The sequence below is a fragment of the Macrobrachium rosenbergii genome, chromosome 6 (genome assembly GCF_040412425.1).
Source record: "Macrobrachium rosenbergii isolate ZJJX-2024 chromosome 6, ASM4041242v1, whole genome shotgun sequence".
In the NCBI taxonomy this organism is placed as follows: Eukaryota; Metazoa; Arthropoda; class Malacostraca; order Decapoda; family Palaemonidae; genus Macrobrachium; species Macrobrachium rosenbergii.
Genome location: NC_089746.1, coordinates 39784012 through 39801511, shown reverse-complemented (window position 1 = coordinate 39801511; position 17500 = coordinate 39784012). Strand labels below are relative to the sequence as shown.

The 17500-nt window shown below is 36.2% G+C and overlaps 2 protein-coding genes across 4 annotated transcripts in view; one reads left to right on the top strand and one right to left on the bottom strand.

Annotated features, from left to right (window-relative positions):
• Positions 1–17500, top strand: part of LOC136839464 (uncharacterized) — a 134892-nt gene that overhangs the window by 71038 nt on the left and 46354 nt on the right. The gene's annotated exons all lie outside the window — the stretch shown is intronic.
• On the bottom strand, positions 636–13530 carry LOC136839465 (uncharacterized). Its single transcript, XM_067105537.1, has 4 exons — positions 12881–13530; positions 3949–4155; positions 2351–2457; positions 636–1962 (listed from the first exon to the last, which is right to left on the bottom strand). The coding sequence occupies exons 1-4, from the start codon at positions 12912–12914 to the stop codon at positions 1861–1863; spliced, it is 450 nt and encodes a 149-aa protein (XP_066961638.1). The 5' UTR covers positions 12915–13530; the 3' UTR covers positions 636–1860.

The following is a 17500-nucleotide window of genomic DNA, read 5'->3' as shown; positions in this document are numbered from 1 at the left end:
AATACTTCAGTCATGCTTAAGTCTATTAAGTCATGTTCATTATGTCTTTCTACAAAAATCCACTTCAGTCATGCTGTCAGATATTTTATATATATATATATATATATATATATATATATATATATATATATATATATATATATATATATATATATTATATTTATTTTATTTATTTATTCATCTATTTCCTCATATACCTTTTCACCCATAGAAGGGATTGCTCCAGGTGTAACCGTTCTGGATTTTAGCAAGCATGTATGGGCTAAGGTTGCTAGCCTGACCCTTTGCCCCGTGGGTATTTAGAGGGCTTATGTTCTGACGGCTTCTGCCTTTCCTTGGTGGTGTCTTATCCAATTTTGGTCAGACGCAACTTTGCTAATCTACCGACCAGCGATGTATCAAATTTACTGAACAACGGTCCATCAGTGGATAACATTATTTAATGGTTACGTGGTCTCGAAATCTTGACGAAAGGTAAAGCGCAGTGTAGGATTTTCTTTGGAAACACCAATAAAAGGCACTAAACTCCATAGGGGCTTATCTTTATATATCTGCCTTTTTTTCTTAAGAAACTGGGAGAAGAATAACGAAAAGTACGGAGAAGAAACACTTCTGTTTCATTTATTTCCTGATACACTATATACAGGACTGGAAGTCTCAAACATATGCCAACAGTACGCGCAACATCGGACTTCATTATATAAAAACTGTTGACAACTCTCAGGCCATAAAATATCTTCAAGGAAAATAGAATATAATAATGATCACATTCATAGTAAAGCTGGACAAGGTCTCTTCATTATTTAATGAGTTATGGTGTGAGTAAACAAATATGGAGCTGAGGGTCACTTCCAAACAATTTATCATAAGAATATCATGCATTTATTAATATGCTGACATCAGAGAATTTAGAATTGTACTGACGTCTCAAAACCAATCAGGCATTTAAACTGCGTTCATAGAACCTTAGTAACTAACACTAAGCTTGTCCTTAATGAATATAAGTGCAATACAATGACATCTTGAAAGACAATGTCACCTGTCTTCAAGAGGTTATATTGCTGGGGTTATTTTGAAGGTGCAGCTAGTCTTTGAATGATATACAAATGATATACCATGTGATTTTATTTTTCTTAATTTTTCTACGTACAAAACACCGGTCATTCACAGTCAATTCTTGGTAACAAACGAATCTTTATACTCATAAGGTCCACAGTCTAGTTTGTAACATAATTTATAAACATCTTACAGTACAGAAAATGGTCATTTTATTGCTTCTGTCAGTCTTACTCAGTATTTGGTAATAAAGATTATCACATTTGCATCTCGTGGATACAACGTTGGTAACAAATATTCAGTTCCCCCGAGTTTTACTGGGAGGAGGGTCTAGAAAGTTTTGTGAACACTTCTTGGGGACCAGAGAGAGAGAGAGAGAGAGAGAGAGAGAGAGAGAGAGAGAGAGAGAGAAAGAGGTGGGATGGGGTGGGATGTGGGGAGATGTGAGAGAGGGCCGTGGTAAATGACACAATAACCATCATTAAATTAAATCTACACATTTTCCAACGTAATCAAGAAAGTAATTGGGAATGGAGAGAGAGAGAGAGAGAGAGAGAGAGAGAGAGAGAGAGAGAGAGAGAGAGAGAGAGAGAATAAACATCATTACAGTTAAGAATTAAGGACTTTTGCCTACAATAAATCCAGTAATTAAATGTATAAAACTGCCAGCAAAATCGAGAAATTAACTTGGAATGGAGAAAAAGGAAACTGAAGAAAAAGGAAATTGAGGTCATTGGCTCTGGCAACTGATTTAAATAAGAGAAATTAATAATAATAATAATCATTAAGATGATGATGACCTCTTCAGTCGTCCTGAACCCTCTCTGGTTCGGGTGTCTCTGGTTCAGGCCTTGAAGGAAACCCTGTCCTTCCTATTCTCCGTCCGGGAAGGGGACCACCTCGAGCCTAAAAAGAATTAAATGGTTAGACAGGGCATAGAGATATTTTGTGAACAAAAATATTAGGCATTTAGACAGGAAGCTGAAATTTTTTCTGGATGAAAATATTTGTCATTTAGACAGACATTACATTTCTTGTTGATAAAAATGTTAGTCATTTAGACAGGACACTGGTATGTTTTGTGGATGAAAATATTAGTCATTTAGACAGGACACTGAAATTTTTTGTGGATAAAAGCATCACTGTCGCACTGGGTGGATGAAAATACTAGGTATTTAGACAACATCAGCATTATTTGCAGACAAAAATTTCTTTCTACAAAAAAAAAAAAAAAAAAAAAAAAAAAAAACAGATATTCCTTTAAAAGTTTTACGCAGTTGCGAGCTCAGCGCACCTGTCCTCCCATGTAATGTTGGGGGTTGTCTCTGAACATTCTCTGAGGGAAGTTGAATGGTACTCTGCATCCAGACACATCCATTCGGCCAACCACGCAGGGTGCCCCTGAAAAGAAAATAAGATAGCATTCAAAAGTTATTAATTATCAAAATCATTGCCTCCAATGCCGCGTGATACACAGGGCCTCTTTGAAGTTCTGCCACTCGTGTGCTTTATCTTCCACCTATCTTCACTCAACTCCACTCTCACTTCTCACAGTTCTTATCTAAGTAGGTCAGGGTCTTTCATCTCTCCTGGTAAACACAGGAGCCCTGCTGGTACTGTCATGTACTAATCTTCCAAGAGCTGTGCGACGTGGTACGAAGGACATGTTCGAGCTATCTCGATCCCCCTTTCATCAGAGTCATCTACCTACGAAACTTCCGTAACTTCCCTCCTGTAATCATTTTGTAACTCTGTCCGCAGGTCTGGGTATTTCAGCTTTTCTGGTGCATACAGGATCGCGGCTGATACTATCGCGTACTATTCTCCCTGGGGTTGTGCGAGGTTGTATGAAGGACACATCCAAGCCATCTCTATCTCCCTTTCATCACTATGTCATCTACAGTACATATGGAACTCCCGCAATATCCCTCATGATGTCATTTCCAAACTTTATCCTGTACCATCTGACTCCTAATGTTCTTCATAAAGCTTTATTCTCAATTCGACAAAATCGTTAAGATTTAATTTTATTGTCTTACAATGATTCATGTCTGTTTAGCAATACAGAACCTACTATAGTTTGGTATACTCTTACTTTCGTTTGCTATTATAGTCTACTTTATTTCCAAATCGTATTCACACTGTCCATCGTATGATCTGCCTTTTTTAGTCCTTTACGAAATTCGGTCTCCAGAAAACATGTACTGGATACCATTTTTCTTAAATATTTAAAAGTTTCAACCCCTTTAATCCTTTCTCCATCTAATGTTATTTTTGTCCCGTTCTGCATATTCCGTCTTCTTTACCTCTGTGTTCTAAGATTTGCTTTGAGTACAATCATTCTAGATATATGGTGCATTCTATTAAGCAAGTTTTGAAAATCTTGAGATATTTGCTAATGAAAAGAGCATCGTCTTTACATTCTAAGTATTTCCGGAGAGAGAGAGAGAGAGAGAGAGAGAGAGAGAGAGAGAGAGAGAGAGAGAGAAATTCTGATAAAAAATACAATTAAATAACTTTACTTTTTACTTTTATAGTTACACGCAAATGAATGTTGTGTAATTTTCATATATAAAAAGTATTTATTACAGTATACATTTAACTCCGTAGAACGAATGTAAGATTTACTGTTTCATGATATGATAAAAAGATAGACTAAATTATGCAAGAAAATGATTTTTATTGTATTTATATTGATTTCATGTCCATTTACAGTGTTTTCACAATTACTGCATCTATTAATCATACACTTCAAATATATATGCAATGTGATCAATCATTCCAACAAGCCACGAACACTGAAGCAAAAACAAAACAAAATAAAAAAAAACAAGCGAGAAATTAAAAAAAAACAAGAAAAGGAAGAAAGAAAGAACAACTAGCGCCACTCACTGATGATGTTGCCTGTGGGGCCGGCCCCAACGCCCGCTTCTCCAGCTGTCTGGGGTAATAAGGGGTTCCCGACGGTCGAAACGACCTCCTGCGCGGGGCCTTGCCACTCGGTGAAGGGCGACACTGAGTCGAAACTCATGATGTGAGGACCCAGCAAGGGCGAGGAGACAGCCGCGCTGACTAACAGGCTCATCCACACGCACGCCACTGAAATGGAAGAGGCTTCGTTAGGCATCACGTTTCTTTGACGTTTCTTAGGTGGAACTGACCGTAAAAAGTTCTGTCTTTAAAAAGGGGTTTGTTTCGTTGTGGATAAGAATAATTCTCAGTAAAATAAAAGCTTTTTCATTGCTTGTGGATTTATAGTTTACAGACACACTTATGGATTTTGGAATACTGAACTAGCTCATTAGAATTTCTAGCATTGCCGATGGGAGGCCTAGATTAAGCCGGACTTTTCCTAGCACGGGCCCTCGTCCAAAAGCGGCCATTAGGTGTGGTCAGTTGTTGAAGGGGATAATAGGCCTGTTGTGGACCACTGGAGTGAATTCTACCAACAGAGACCTGATTAACACGTGGCCGTCGGTGCCCTTCAACTCTAGTTGAACAGCATTCCTCTAATTTGGTGAGTTTTTATATGCTAATTATCATATAAAGTCTGTATGCGATCTAACATCGCATACAGCCTTTCTTTTTCCTTATTTCTTACATTTTCAAAAAATAATACTTAGATCGACACTAAACATAGACCACTAAATCAGCATTGTTTCGGTGAGGTCTTTTATAAACCGAATTCTTACACAATACAAATGGAAATTTCTCTAAAAGCCTCTTCACGCAGGTCAGATTCTGTATGCAAATAACAATGACAACGTAACCATGTTGTTAAATACTTGAAAAACCTATCTTTGCATTTCCCCCAAGAGAGGAAGAAATATATACATTGTTGAAGGATATTTTAATTTTATACAGGAAAAATAATGACAGGCAAAAGAGATCCATTTCAACTACGTTAAGGCGATGGAAAAAATGTTAGCGGATATCTTTCAAGCAATGACTTGCGTGTCTTTTTGACACACTGTAAGAAGACAGGAAACGCATGATGAATGCCATGGGGAACAGAGAGAAAGCGAGAGGCAATGTTCGTCCACAGATGTGATTCAGGCTCTGAAAGATATTAAGTTGTAGTTTTTTATTCATGTCTAACTAGATATTCAAGACCACGGGTTATCTTTTCTGTATTTTTGCGTTCGTTATTCTTTTCAACAAAGTTTCTGTCTGACGCAAAAATTTAATACTGAAGTTCATAAAACCTTTTTTTATTACTAATCCTCATCCGAGATTAAAAACGGTTGTAACAAAACTTGACCTACCTCTGATCAATAGACATGACTGTATAAAGGTGTTAACCGTCAATCCATTTGCTACACCACCGCCATTAAAACGTTGTCATGCCTGACTGCGTTTTATAGGTGTGAGATAAACACTTCTTCCTATATCCGTCTCCTCCGCATCTTTAAGTCCGTAGGTATTCGAAACCTCCCTCTTTTTTCCCTTTTTCTTTGGTTTTTGGTTACTTTCATTCCGCAACTATAGCCTATCCAGAATATCTCGATCACATTTTATTGACCTTTCTATTAAAATACCAGATTTGTCCCGCACACCAGCGATTTACCGAGAACGCTATCTTAACCGCAACCCCCTCTCCTACAAATAATAATAATAATAATAATAATAATAATAATAATAATAATAATAATAATACTAATAATAATAATAATGTTGGAAGTGAATGACTGAGAGGTCTTCGAGGTTTGCGAAGAGAAACGAAATTATCCATCAGATTAAATGAAAAAGAAATTAAAGACATTTCAAAGATATATATGTATTTGTATATGTATTAGAAATATATATATATATGTATATATGTGTGTGTGTGTTGTCTGCATATTGGATGTCAAATGCTATATACCGTATTGTGAATCAAGTGTAACATTGGTTATAGAAACGTAGATTAGAAATCCAGTGACATGCATTCAAGTACGCAGCCAACAACTCTTGTAATTGTAATTACCTGTTACTTAACCCAGCTGTCCATAGTGAATAACACGTATTACGAAAATAATATGCAAAAAAATCAGATATTCCATATATAAAATGCGGGAACTTAAAAAAAAAAAATTGGGATCTATAACTCGCACACTGAGGCAAGGAAGGCAACCCTGACAGACTCCGGAAGTGAATCTAGTCTTTATCTCCCGATCTTACGCAAGTGGGTTTTTTTTTAGTTTCTGCAAAAGAAAACTATCGAGATGGTTTTGTCTGTCCGTCCGCACTTTTTCTGTCTGCCCCCAGATCTTAAAAACTACCGAGGCTTACAGGGCTGCAAATTGGTATGTTGATCATCCACCCTCCAACCATCAAACATACCAAATTGCAACCCTCTAGCCTCAGTAGTTTTTATTTTATTTAAGGTTAGAATTACCCATTATCATGCGTCTGTGAACGCTATAGGAAAGTTTCATGGGCCCTACAGTATTATACGCTGTACAGAAAACTGGATTGCGTCGAAGAAACTTCGGCTCATTTTTTACTTTTTTTTTGTAAATGATTCTGTACAAAAAATCACATGTATTTTTAAAACTACAGAGGTGGTGATCAATCACATCTCGTAACGGTAACGAAACAGACCGTGGCAAAGTGCGATTGAAATCAATTTCACCTACCGTCGTTCCCCCTCCATTATGGGATGAAAAACGCAGTCATTTTGGAGTCATTAAATATAAAAAGTCGATCATGACATTCAGTACAGTTGTAGTCTTTCCTACGATGTATTTATCCGTTCATTTTTTGTGTGCTTAATTCTACATTTCCGTTCAAATGCCATGGTCATACGCGAGACTGCAGTCCTGGCAGCATCGCTGTTCTGATTTTTCTAGAGATGCTGGAATTCTTAAGTCTTGTAAGTTATGCTTTCGCGTGGATTTAAGGATTTTGCTATGTAATTTCGGTTCATCTGACTTCAGATAACTCACGTCGCAAATCCTGGGCAATTTGAGAAGTTTCTCCTATTGTTCGAAACGTATAAAGGCGTATTTTTCTATAAACATGGTAGGAACGAACTCTCCTGGAAGTAAACAAATACCTTACTAGTAAGTTCTACACAAATTTGGAATTTCAGCAAGTCTTGTTCTGTGCGATTTTTTTTAGAAAATTTTGGAAATTACATTAGAAGCCTTCAAATGGTATCGAGATGTTAACACTGTAAACAGAACACTGAAAAGATAACTTACATCCGTTAGATTTACGCATCAACGTACATCAGAATTCCGGGTAATTTTCTGGCCACGTTTCTCTCAGTGGACATTATTTATTAAAACACCAAAATAATTGGTGGTTTACCGAAAGTCTTTCTACCATTTCACAAGGTCCTCGATAATGAACACGAGCTTTCACACTTTATCCTTGATCTTAACAGGAAATGTCTGGTAAATCTTTTTTTTAATAGCATACTAAATTGGGTGGAATAATCCAAGTTATCGCAAGTTTTCAGTGCATTTCTTTATAAAACAGCTTCTACCGACCGGCATCGAAAGAAACAAAGAGCATAAAATTTGAATTTCTGATATCCCTGAACTCTTACAATGAACCATTTAAGCATATTTTACCTTTCAACTGATAATACATAAAACGCTGGATGTACGTTTCAAGAGAGCTTGATCCGTGGCACCAGTCATCAAACCACTGCTCAAAAGGACAAGTTTTTGTGGCAAGTGGAACCTTGTCTGCGGTGTTCAGCCCTTTCACAGTCTTTATTTCTTCCGCTTAAGTAATCAGATCCATTTTTTAACACAAAAACTTGGCCCATAATAACATAGAGAGCTGAATAATTATATGGTAAAAATTATTGCTTTAGGACTAACTTACTTGAAGGATATTTCCGTAATTGTATTCTGTACCTAATAACACTTTTTCACGCTTTTATTAGTAACAGTAACAAATTAATTTAAAATAAATAAATTATTTTAAAGTGGAAAGACACTTATTTTTCAAGTCTTCAGATAAAAAGTAAAACTTTCCTCAGAAGAAGATAAAAAACAGCAGAGAAGGAAATTTATCTTTCCAAGGACTTCTGCTAATGGCCATAATGATTATTCATAAATACAAGCAAAGAATTACTCTTCGCCTGCAGTTATTTGCCTATCATTTGCGTACTTTTCTAACCATGCAATATGGAATCTAAGCTTTATTATTCCAGTGTCAGCACAAATTTGGATTTCCGAGTGACGAAGGAACTTCTCCCTTCATAAACGCAGCGCTCACACAGAGAGGTTAGAAAGCTTTTCACTGGAACCCGAGAGATAATCTTCAGCTATTTCCACACCAGTGCTATCTGTGATGACTAAAATTCAAAATAAAAATGATACAAAAGTTCAAATGAATATTTAAACAAGGATAAGAAGAAAAGAGGCTTGACATCGTGGCTAAGAACAACACAGCGAGTTATGCAATCTGCTTAATGCCTCAGCTTCGGCTTTACATAATTCATTGGTATGTGTGTGTGTGTGTGTGTGTGTGTGTGTGTGTGGATGGGTGCGATGGTTGGGGGTTGAGTCTGGAGGTGTTGCTAATGCAATGCACAACCGAATACTTAAATCAAGAACTGGGAGAGAAACCCCTGATTTAAAGGAGAAACAATCTGGAGACAGGACGTTGCTGAAAGCCAAGTATCGAAATGTAACGAATACAATGAAGCCAAATGTGCGGTGAACAGATTAAAGTTCACAGAGAGTACATCACGTCTCCTCCTCAGGAGTTAAAATACTGACCTTGGTAATGAGTTGAATTGATTTAGAAGACTGGTCCGAAAAGGATGAAGGCTCTTGTTTCATATAGGAACTAAATTACTTTGATGGGAAAGCTCAAATGAAGTAAAAAAAAAAAAGATTGATAATTAAGAAATCGAATCCTTTAGCAGTGCGAGGTATTACAGTAAACTTAAGTTGTAACCAGTGTTCTAGCCAACTATTAACCTTTCAATAATAAAGAGACTGAGCGAGGAAAATAGTAAAAATCTATCTCCGACTTCATAAAGAGGCAAACAGAGAGAGAGAGAGAGAGAGAGAGAGAGAGAGAGAGAATGCCACGACTAGTCTACTTGTATTGTTATTATTTGTAGTGACTGTTGTGATAATAGTATAATACTTTCCCTAATTTTCTCTTTTCGTTCGATAGCGAACCTGATTCGGAATCATACGTGAAATGAAATAATGCTGATGGATCAGAAAAAGGCAAAACTATTTTAACATTCTAGAGGTATGTTTGACAAAGGACTGGTTAAGAATTTTAACTTGTGTTCACATTTTCTACATATCACGATACTTTGGAATCAAGATCTTAAGAATGACGTTATTCTTTAGGTCTTCACTGGATTTTGGCGTGTATCCCATTCTTAAGACAATGGAGCATTGCATCAACAAACTCTTGAGAGTAAGGCTCCAAGCAGGATTGGATACAGGCAAGGTATGCAAATAGTGAGACTTAAGACGGAATTGTATCGACCCAAAGATGGAAACAGCAGCTCTTACTTATGTTATACAAAAGATTTAATTGTAGGCCTGAAAGGATAATGTGAGGAGAAACCGTCCCCGCAACAACCTCCAATTATGGAACCAATACCTGAGCCGAAAATGGCTGTGGTTCCACAGATATCTAATTGAGACCCAGGAGAAGAATACATGAAGCATCTTGAAAGGACAACCAGCTTCTTTCGTCTGCAGTTTAACACTGATCACGAGAATAACTTAGTAAAAACTGATACAGTTTACTTTTAATGCGCAAAACCACAAATTGCCGGAGAAATGGAGCTTAGAAGAAGAGAAAGGGAGGAAATGTTTACCTTGAAATACCGAAACTAACTGGTATTTGCCGGTCACAGTTTGAGATCCCATCGAAATTTGCATAATGAGCTTCTGGCAACACAAAGAGGTACTGGAACCGAGCTTATATGTAAAGAGAAGAAGAGAATGACTTACGAAAAGAAAAATCGAAAGGAACCAGAAAGTGTATTGGTAAATTAGAGGAAAATAACAAGGAGGGCAACAGATAACTACGAAACACCATCAGGCACCGAAAGAGGAATTGGCTACGTACTGTCAACCAAAACAAATCTAGAAGGTGAATAAGAAAACCCAGTTCAGTTTACTAAACGAAAGGAAACCACATGTAGGGAGAATAGTCTGCTTGCAAAACCTCATCCAAGACTCGTAGAAAATTCTAGGAAATGCCGAGAGTGCATTATTAGATATGAGAGAGAGATGAAGGCAATCAACAACTGATCGGGAACAGCAATGCCAGTGTTTAACGTTATTCTTAAAAGCTATCTGGACGGTAATCGTTACCTGTTCACTAACCTCTCCAAGGATAAAGGGGGATCACCAAGGTAAGTTGAAAACGCTGATTAGTTTGTCCAAATTACACATGCTTTCATCAGATGAATTGGTCTCCATGGAACAGAGACAGACAAACATACAAGCTGACGGGGAGAGAGAGAGAGAGAGAGAGAGAGAGAGAGAGAGAGAGAGAGAGAGAGAGAGAGAGATGTTACTGGAAAAACATGTAAAATCCAGCAACCTCCTGTGCTTATGATAAAAACTGTACAAGGAACCTTTCTATATAAAAAATTAAGAGCAAGAACTAACATCCCGTGGTAGGAAATTTCATTAGCTCTTAACATTTACAAAGATGATAGTCCGTGTTACATTCCATGCCAGAATATTGGCAGTTTCTGTAAATGCTTTCTTGCTGCACAAGAAAGGGCAGGGGAACATGAATTTGAAGACTAGATAGTCCAGAAGTACGGCATATTGAAACAATCTCTGGACGTATCGTTATATCGCAAAACAAGGCGCCGTTCAAGTAATGGAAGGGTTCATATATCATTATGATAATGGTAGTCTTTTCCGAGGTAATAATGACGGAGGTTTTAAAAGCAACTTTATGTAAATGAACGAGAGAGAAAGAGAAGGGAAGAGAGAGACGCGCTGTATGGCAACACGTTAGAAAAATATACAAAACGAACCCGATATCTAGGAAATAAAATATAATTTGTAATGATAAAACCGCAGTAGATAATAGAAAATAGTCAAGGTACGGATTTGTACCGAAAAATTTATGAGGCACATCGGAATAATAAGGGCTTGAAACAAAGGTGATATCTATCTATCTGTGTGTATATATATTCATATATATATATATATATATATATATATATATTAAATGGTATATGTATATAAATAAATATAATATATAAATATACATATATATATGCATTTATTTAGGATTGGGATAGCTCTCTCATACATGAACTGATAAATACATATACATATATGTATATATGTATAACCAGTTCACGTATGAGAAAGCTATTCAATTTTATATATATATATATATATATATATATATATATATATATATATATATATATATATATATATATATATATATATATATATATATATACATACATACATATATATATATATATATATATATATATATATATATATATATATATATATATATATATATATATATATATATATATATATATATATATATATATATATATATATATATATATATATATATATATATATATATATATATATATATATATATATATATATATATATATATATATATATATATATATATATATAATGTGTATTTATATATATTTATATATATACTGTACATATACCATTTGATAGTCATATTTATATAATGAGCAACTGCATTCTGCGAAGATTGATTAGCAATATTCTACCTTCCATCTCTTGCCATATACTCCAGAAAAAAGGTTAATGACTGGCATGAAATCAAGAAAAAAGCTAATTGCAAATTAACCAGTCCGTTGACGTATGTTCGAGACATTAATGGCTAGATGCGGTCGGAGTTAGTATTACCACAAGGTCGGACAAGCGCATGCTCATTCCAGGATCAGTGTAACGAGATTATGTTGGTTAGTTTTATTGGAAAATTAGCCCTTTCGTTACTATTCTTAATCACCATGACTTATATAATTTATGAGTATCATTTATGATCATGATTGTTCAGATAAAGCACCGTTTAAGACCGCCAACGTAAGAGGCAATGATTTCACCTTTGCGTGATGCGTGCGTCTGCGTGACGAGAAGATATTTGAAGAATGGTTGAGCGGATTTTAGTGGAACATAGTGAAAGCATTAGATAGATGACCCCGTCTGAATGACTAAGTCATTATTTGATTTCGGCGAAGATTTAAAGTTTTCATTCCAGAAACCATCAAAGTGTACCAAAAAAAAAAAAAAAACCGCGATACAAAGGTTATTCAGTCCTTCGTTCCCTGTCATTTTTGGTGTTAAAGACAAAATGAAACAATATTTGGTGAAGCGTGCGATTACCTGCCCAAAAAAATCAGTGATCAAGGACGAACTTCATACGAAGTCCCTGGCTGAAGTGAAGGACGTTGATCTTTTGGCGGGGGTACGCTCTTCTGCTGTGGGCTCTCATGCAAATGTACAGTTAGCAATGCAATCAAATACCTTATGAGTTATTTTGACGAAGAATAGTCAAAACTTGCTGGTCCACGGTCTTCATTCAACTTCTTTTGCTTATGGAAGTTTTAAAAGTAAAAATGCACGATTGAGGCTATGTCTAATACACTTGTATATCCATGTCCAGAAAAGTATAACATGCACTTGTGTTGTATTATATATATATATATATATATATATATATATATATATATATATATATATATATATATATATATTATATATATATATTTATTTATATATACATGTATGTTTGTATACAGGTATATGTGTATGTATGCGTCTGCACGTGTTGGGAGACGAGAGAGAGAGAGAGAGAGAGAATCACTGCTCACCTTTCCACCAATATCCATCGGTAACATACTTCATTTTGACTCTGAAAAGAGCTTCGGGATACTTGAAGAATTTCTCCCAGAAATGAAGGAAAATCTTCGATTACTCTTTTCTTTAATATAGTCCCCGACTCCCGAATTGTTTTCTCCTTCTCACTTATAAAAAAAGAGTGATGCTGAGCGGCATATTGACGCAATGCTTATTTGGGCAGTGGAATATGTTATCGCCTTTCACTTCCGCGTCTCCTTTGATCTATATCTTCTCACTAATAGTTCTCACTTCTCACAATGGAACGCGAACACTTCACAGAGTTTATGAAACACTTCTATTTCAAAATGAAATAAAACTAAGGTAAAAGCCCTGCAGATACCAGGATTTTGATAGAAATATTTGACTTTAATTATCACGATGAAACAATTTTGATTCAAAGAGAATATTTCACGCGGAGACCACTGCAGGTCCGACCAAGTCAACACCGGACTCTCGTTTCCCGACGGACTGACGAAGGAAGTTCAGTCTCGTAAATTCCAAAGAAAACGAGAGTAGCTACAGATTCTTGTACGAGCAGAGCTCTGAAAGGTGGACAAGTTGTTCTGCGTTACCCAAGGATCAGTCTACCACTACCTCTGGGCTCTGGTGCCTAAGGTCTTCCAACTCACGTCACTGGCACCCATGGTGGTGGAGAAGGTTGCCAATAACCACCATATCGTTAAGATATTTTCTTTCATGAATTTAGTCTGACACGAATAAACTGCTGATAAATCAGAGATGGCAACAGATTCTACACTACGTAGAGACGTGAAGAACATAAGATAGATTAGAATCGTGATTTTATTTTTTACGCCCAAAGGAGTTGGGTAATCACTTCCGGCCTTCAGAAGATTTTCCCGGGCATGTGCCCACCTGAGGAGGAAATGAGAGGCACCAGAATAGTCACGATCACTGGCGCGTAGCACTCCAAAGAAACCATAAAAATTGGGGTCACGGCGCATGGTGACCTCCGATTTTTCCCCGGGAATAATAATAATGGCCTTCTTGGCTGTCAGCTGGTGCTCTTGATTCAGAGTCACATAAAAGTGTTTATCTCCACACAATGTTTACCTTGTGATGTATTTTCTTCTCGAAGTGATCAAGATCGAGGTCGGCTTGCGTGTTTGGGTCCAGATATGACACCAGTTCGATGAAATCAGTCTCTCTCTCTCTCTCTCTCTCTCTCTCTCTCTCTCTCTCTCTCTCTCTTTATATATATTTATATATATATATATATATATATATATATATATATATATATATATATATTGTATATATTACATATGTATATGTAATATATACAATATATTTTTATTTTATATATATACATACATACATACATACATACATACATATATATATATATATATATATATATATATATATATATATATATATATATATATATATATTGTATATATTGTAAATATAGATAGAGTAAGAGAGAGAGAGAGAAAGAGAGAGAGAGAGAGAGAGATACAAGACTGAATGAGTCTCTAGGCGCTGTTACCACGTAGTCTATAATTATGCGGAGTATAACCTATTAGTCCTGTCGCATTGATCGTTACAGATGATTCCTTTCATCGCAAACCCGTTTGCCTCTTTTTCCTCTTTGTTTAATCACTGCATGATATTTTTCTTTATTCTAATAAGTTTTTACGTCGCAAAGTCATCAGTGAAGCATTGTGGCATGAATCATTAAACAGATTTTCACCTTGGAAGACCAACACTGAATCGTGTGAAACCAATTTGATAGGAAAATTTTATGTCGGAAGATTGTCACTGAATCATTATGAAATAAAATTGTAAACAGATATTGACATTAGAAAACTGTTGTTAAATTATTATGGAAATCAATTTTTAAGTAGATTTTGACGCCGGAAGATTGTCCTCAAATCGTTATGGAGTCGATTTGTAAGTAGATTATTACACTGGGATAAGCCGCAAAAATAAATTAGTATTCAGACACCTACAAAGCTTATTTACGGGAAAGTAACACAATACAAATCCAAAATTACAAGTAGGCTGTGACGCCCAGCAGCACATACACATCCCACCCTCTGCAAGGTCCCTCTACTTGTTCGTATTTGTTCAACGCTGACAATCAGGCACACGCACAGTCCTTGAGTAATGTCTGAAAAAACTTGATGAGGATAAAAAACTGCGAGAACAAATTCCCGTGTTACGTCTGGTAACACTTCCTCAACGGGATTCGAACTGCCGGAGACGTCACAGCACGCTCACGGCGATCGGTGTAGACGCTAAACACAAACTGCAAGGTTATTGCGCTTCGACTGCAGGTGATTTGCAGGTTTTAGGACAACAGATAAAAAAACAGAAAAGCTTTAGCTAAATGCCCTGTTATGTATCGGGTTGATAAGCATGACTTGCAAAACTCGACTTTTGTTTAGGTCTTGTCTGGGCAGTGTTTTTTATTGTTATCAAGTTTCTTGCTGTCTTTGCTCCTTTTTGTTCGTGTTATTAACATGATTAATTATAGTTTAGCCAGAACATGGCAAGACAGATTAAGTGAAACAAACCTGAATGTCTACGAAAATAAGGGAAGAAATAAAACTTATTCATCAGAAATAATGATCTAATGACTTACCAGAAGGCCTGCTGTTTTCATTTCTTATTTCCAAAATGAAGCTATTTGAGGTTGTGTTAAAAAAATCCATAAGGAGAGCACCTTTACACCTATCACGTTTATCTTTGACAGTCATCGCAAGAAACAGTAATTGATGTTCCTATGATGACGCTGAAATTTTTAAAAGCAAAAAAAGAAATTAGGGATCATTAAATGAAAAATCTAAGTAGAAGAAACACGGGCCGTTTTGAACCCTGTCAGAACAATCATACAAAAATTATACGCCGCTGAAGAAATTATCGAAAATTTAAATAACTACATTCATGATTTACGTCTTCATGACAAAGTAAAATGTTTATAACTAAATACGAGAAATAAGATTGATTCTCAGAGATTGAGTCCGGAGCATATGCTTGATCACAAAATGATAATGGTTTCGATTTTGGATGCTTCATCATTGCCCGAGATAAAGTCATTTAAGAACATAAATGCGGTCATGGTGAACATTAGCAAACTTCCAGTTTTTTTAAGCTTTCGCATACCATAAGGTTCCTCATTAAGCAATACTCTTATGAAATCATACGTGACCCGATGACATTCGTACACGGCCAAGGAAGAAGAAGAATAATCACGCGGTAATTGTCTCTTCACACGAATTGCCTCTTTTTTCTGGAAAGAGCATGCATGTCATCAAGTGAGTCCCAAGGCCATTAATGAAATAATAGAACTCAGACATTCCTCTGTGTTTGCAGTGCTTCTCTCTCTCTCTCTCTCTCTCTCTCTCTCTCTCTCTCTCTCTCTCTCTCTCTCTCTCTCCGACTGTCTTAACCCATCCTTGAGTACCTTATCAACCCAAACTGCCCTTTAGATGCGTTGTTTTCCTTCACTGAACCTATTGTAGGAAGTGCAGGCTTCCAAGCATTTTCCCTGGTCCAGTAACCTTTCGACGGTGATTTTTTGACACCCATGCTTAGAGAGCCACCTGGTTTTCAGTTTTCTTTTATTCACTGGGATTTTTTTTGTCTTGCTATTGATTCAGTCTCGCAGACCTGACAGAGGTTTGTAAGAACTACTGTTTTTATGAGGGGGTGTCAGAGTTTTTGACCTTTTAGTTTTCTGAGGGTTTAGTTAGAGATTTTCATTGCTACTTTGGGTTTCATTAGTTAGTGAATTGTTTTTGCTGTTATTGAATTTGCTTTAGTCACTAAGGTTTTTTTAGAGTTACAGAGAGTAATTTTTTCTTGTACGAGCCCTCAAGAGATTGCCCATGTGTTACACCACTTACGAAGGAAAAAATATTTCCTCTTCCGTTTCCGAAAAGAGAATTACAGCAGCGCCCTAACTGTGTTTCATTGAAGTGAATTATATATAATAGCAGTTTTGAATGCTTGTCCATGCATCTTTGCTTTGAAGTAGATAGAAACATTTCAGTCTTGTAATTTTGTGTTTGCCCTAGATTTAAATACTTAGAAAGTCTTTAATTTATACGACCAGTGTCAGGCTTCTCTATGCCAGAATAGGATCTGTTTTAATGATACATATGTGCATTGCTTTACCATTCTGTTATTGCATAAATGATGTACAGTATTTATTTCACGCATGTCTTTGCGGAAGCGAATAAACTTTATCCGCATATTAGATAGATCTCTGTTTTTAATTTTTCCGCGTTTGATGGAAGGATCTGATAAGAGTCAATTCACCAACGTATTTTTATGGCAGGCCTTGGAATGACGCAAAAAGACGAGACGAAATGAGAGAGAGAGAGAGAGAGAGAGAGAGAGAGAGAGAGAGAGAGAGAGAGAGAGAGAGAGAAAATTCTCAGAAATTTCATGACTCCAATGCATACTTTCATGCTATTCGATCACTTGTAATATAATCTAAATATCGGCTTCAAAATTAGATAACACCACGAAAAAAAACTCACAGTATGCGAGGAAAATAATAGAACATTACAAAACAGCCCTTGTAGTATTCAACAACCTGGGTCTACTCTTATCTTCATAAT

Excerpts from the sequence above, each read along its gene's own strand:
- LOC136839465 (XM_067105537.1), bottom strand. The coding sequence starts at position 12,914 with ATGAAGTATGTTACCGATGGATATTGGTGGAAAG. Across the intron at positions 4,156-12,880 it reads CGATGGATATTGGTGGAAAG|TGGCGTGCGTGTGGATGAGC; the intron begins GTGAGCAGTGAT and ends CTTCCATTTCAG. Across the intron at positions 1,963-2,350 it reads AACATTACATGGGAGGACAG|GCTCGAGGTGGTCCCCTTCC; the intron begins GTGCGCTGAGCT and ends AATTCTTTTTAG.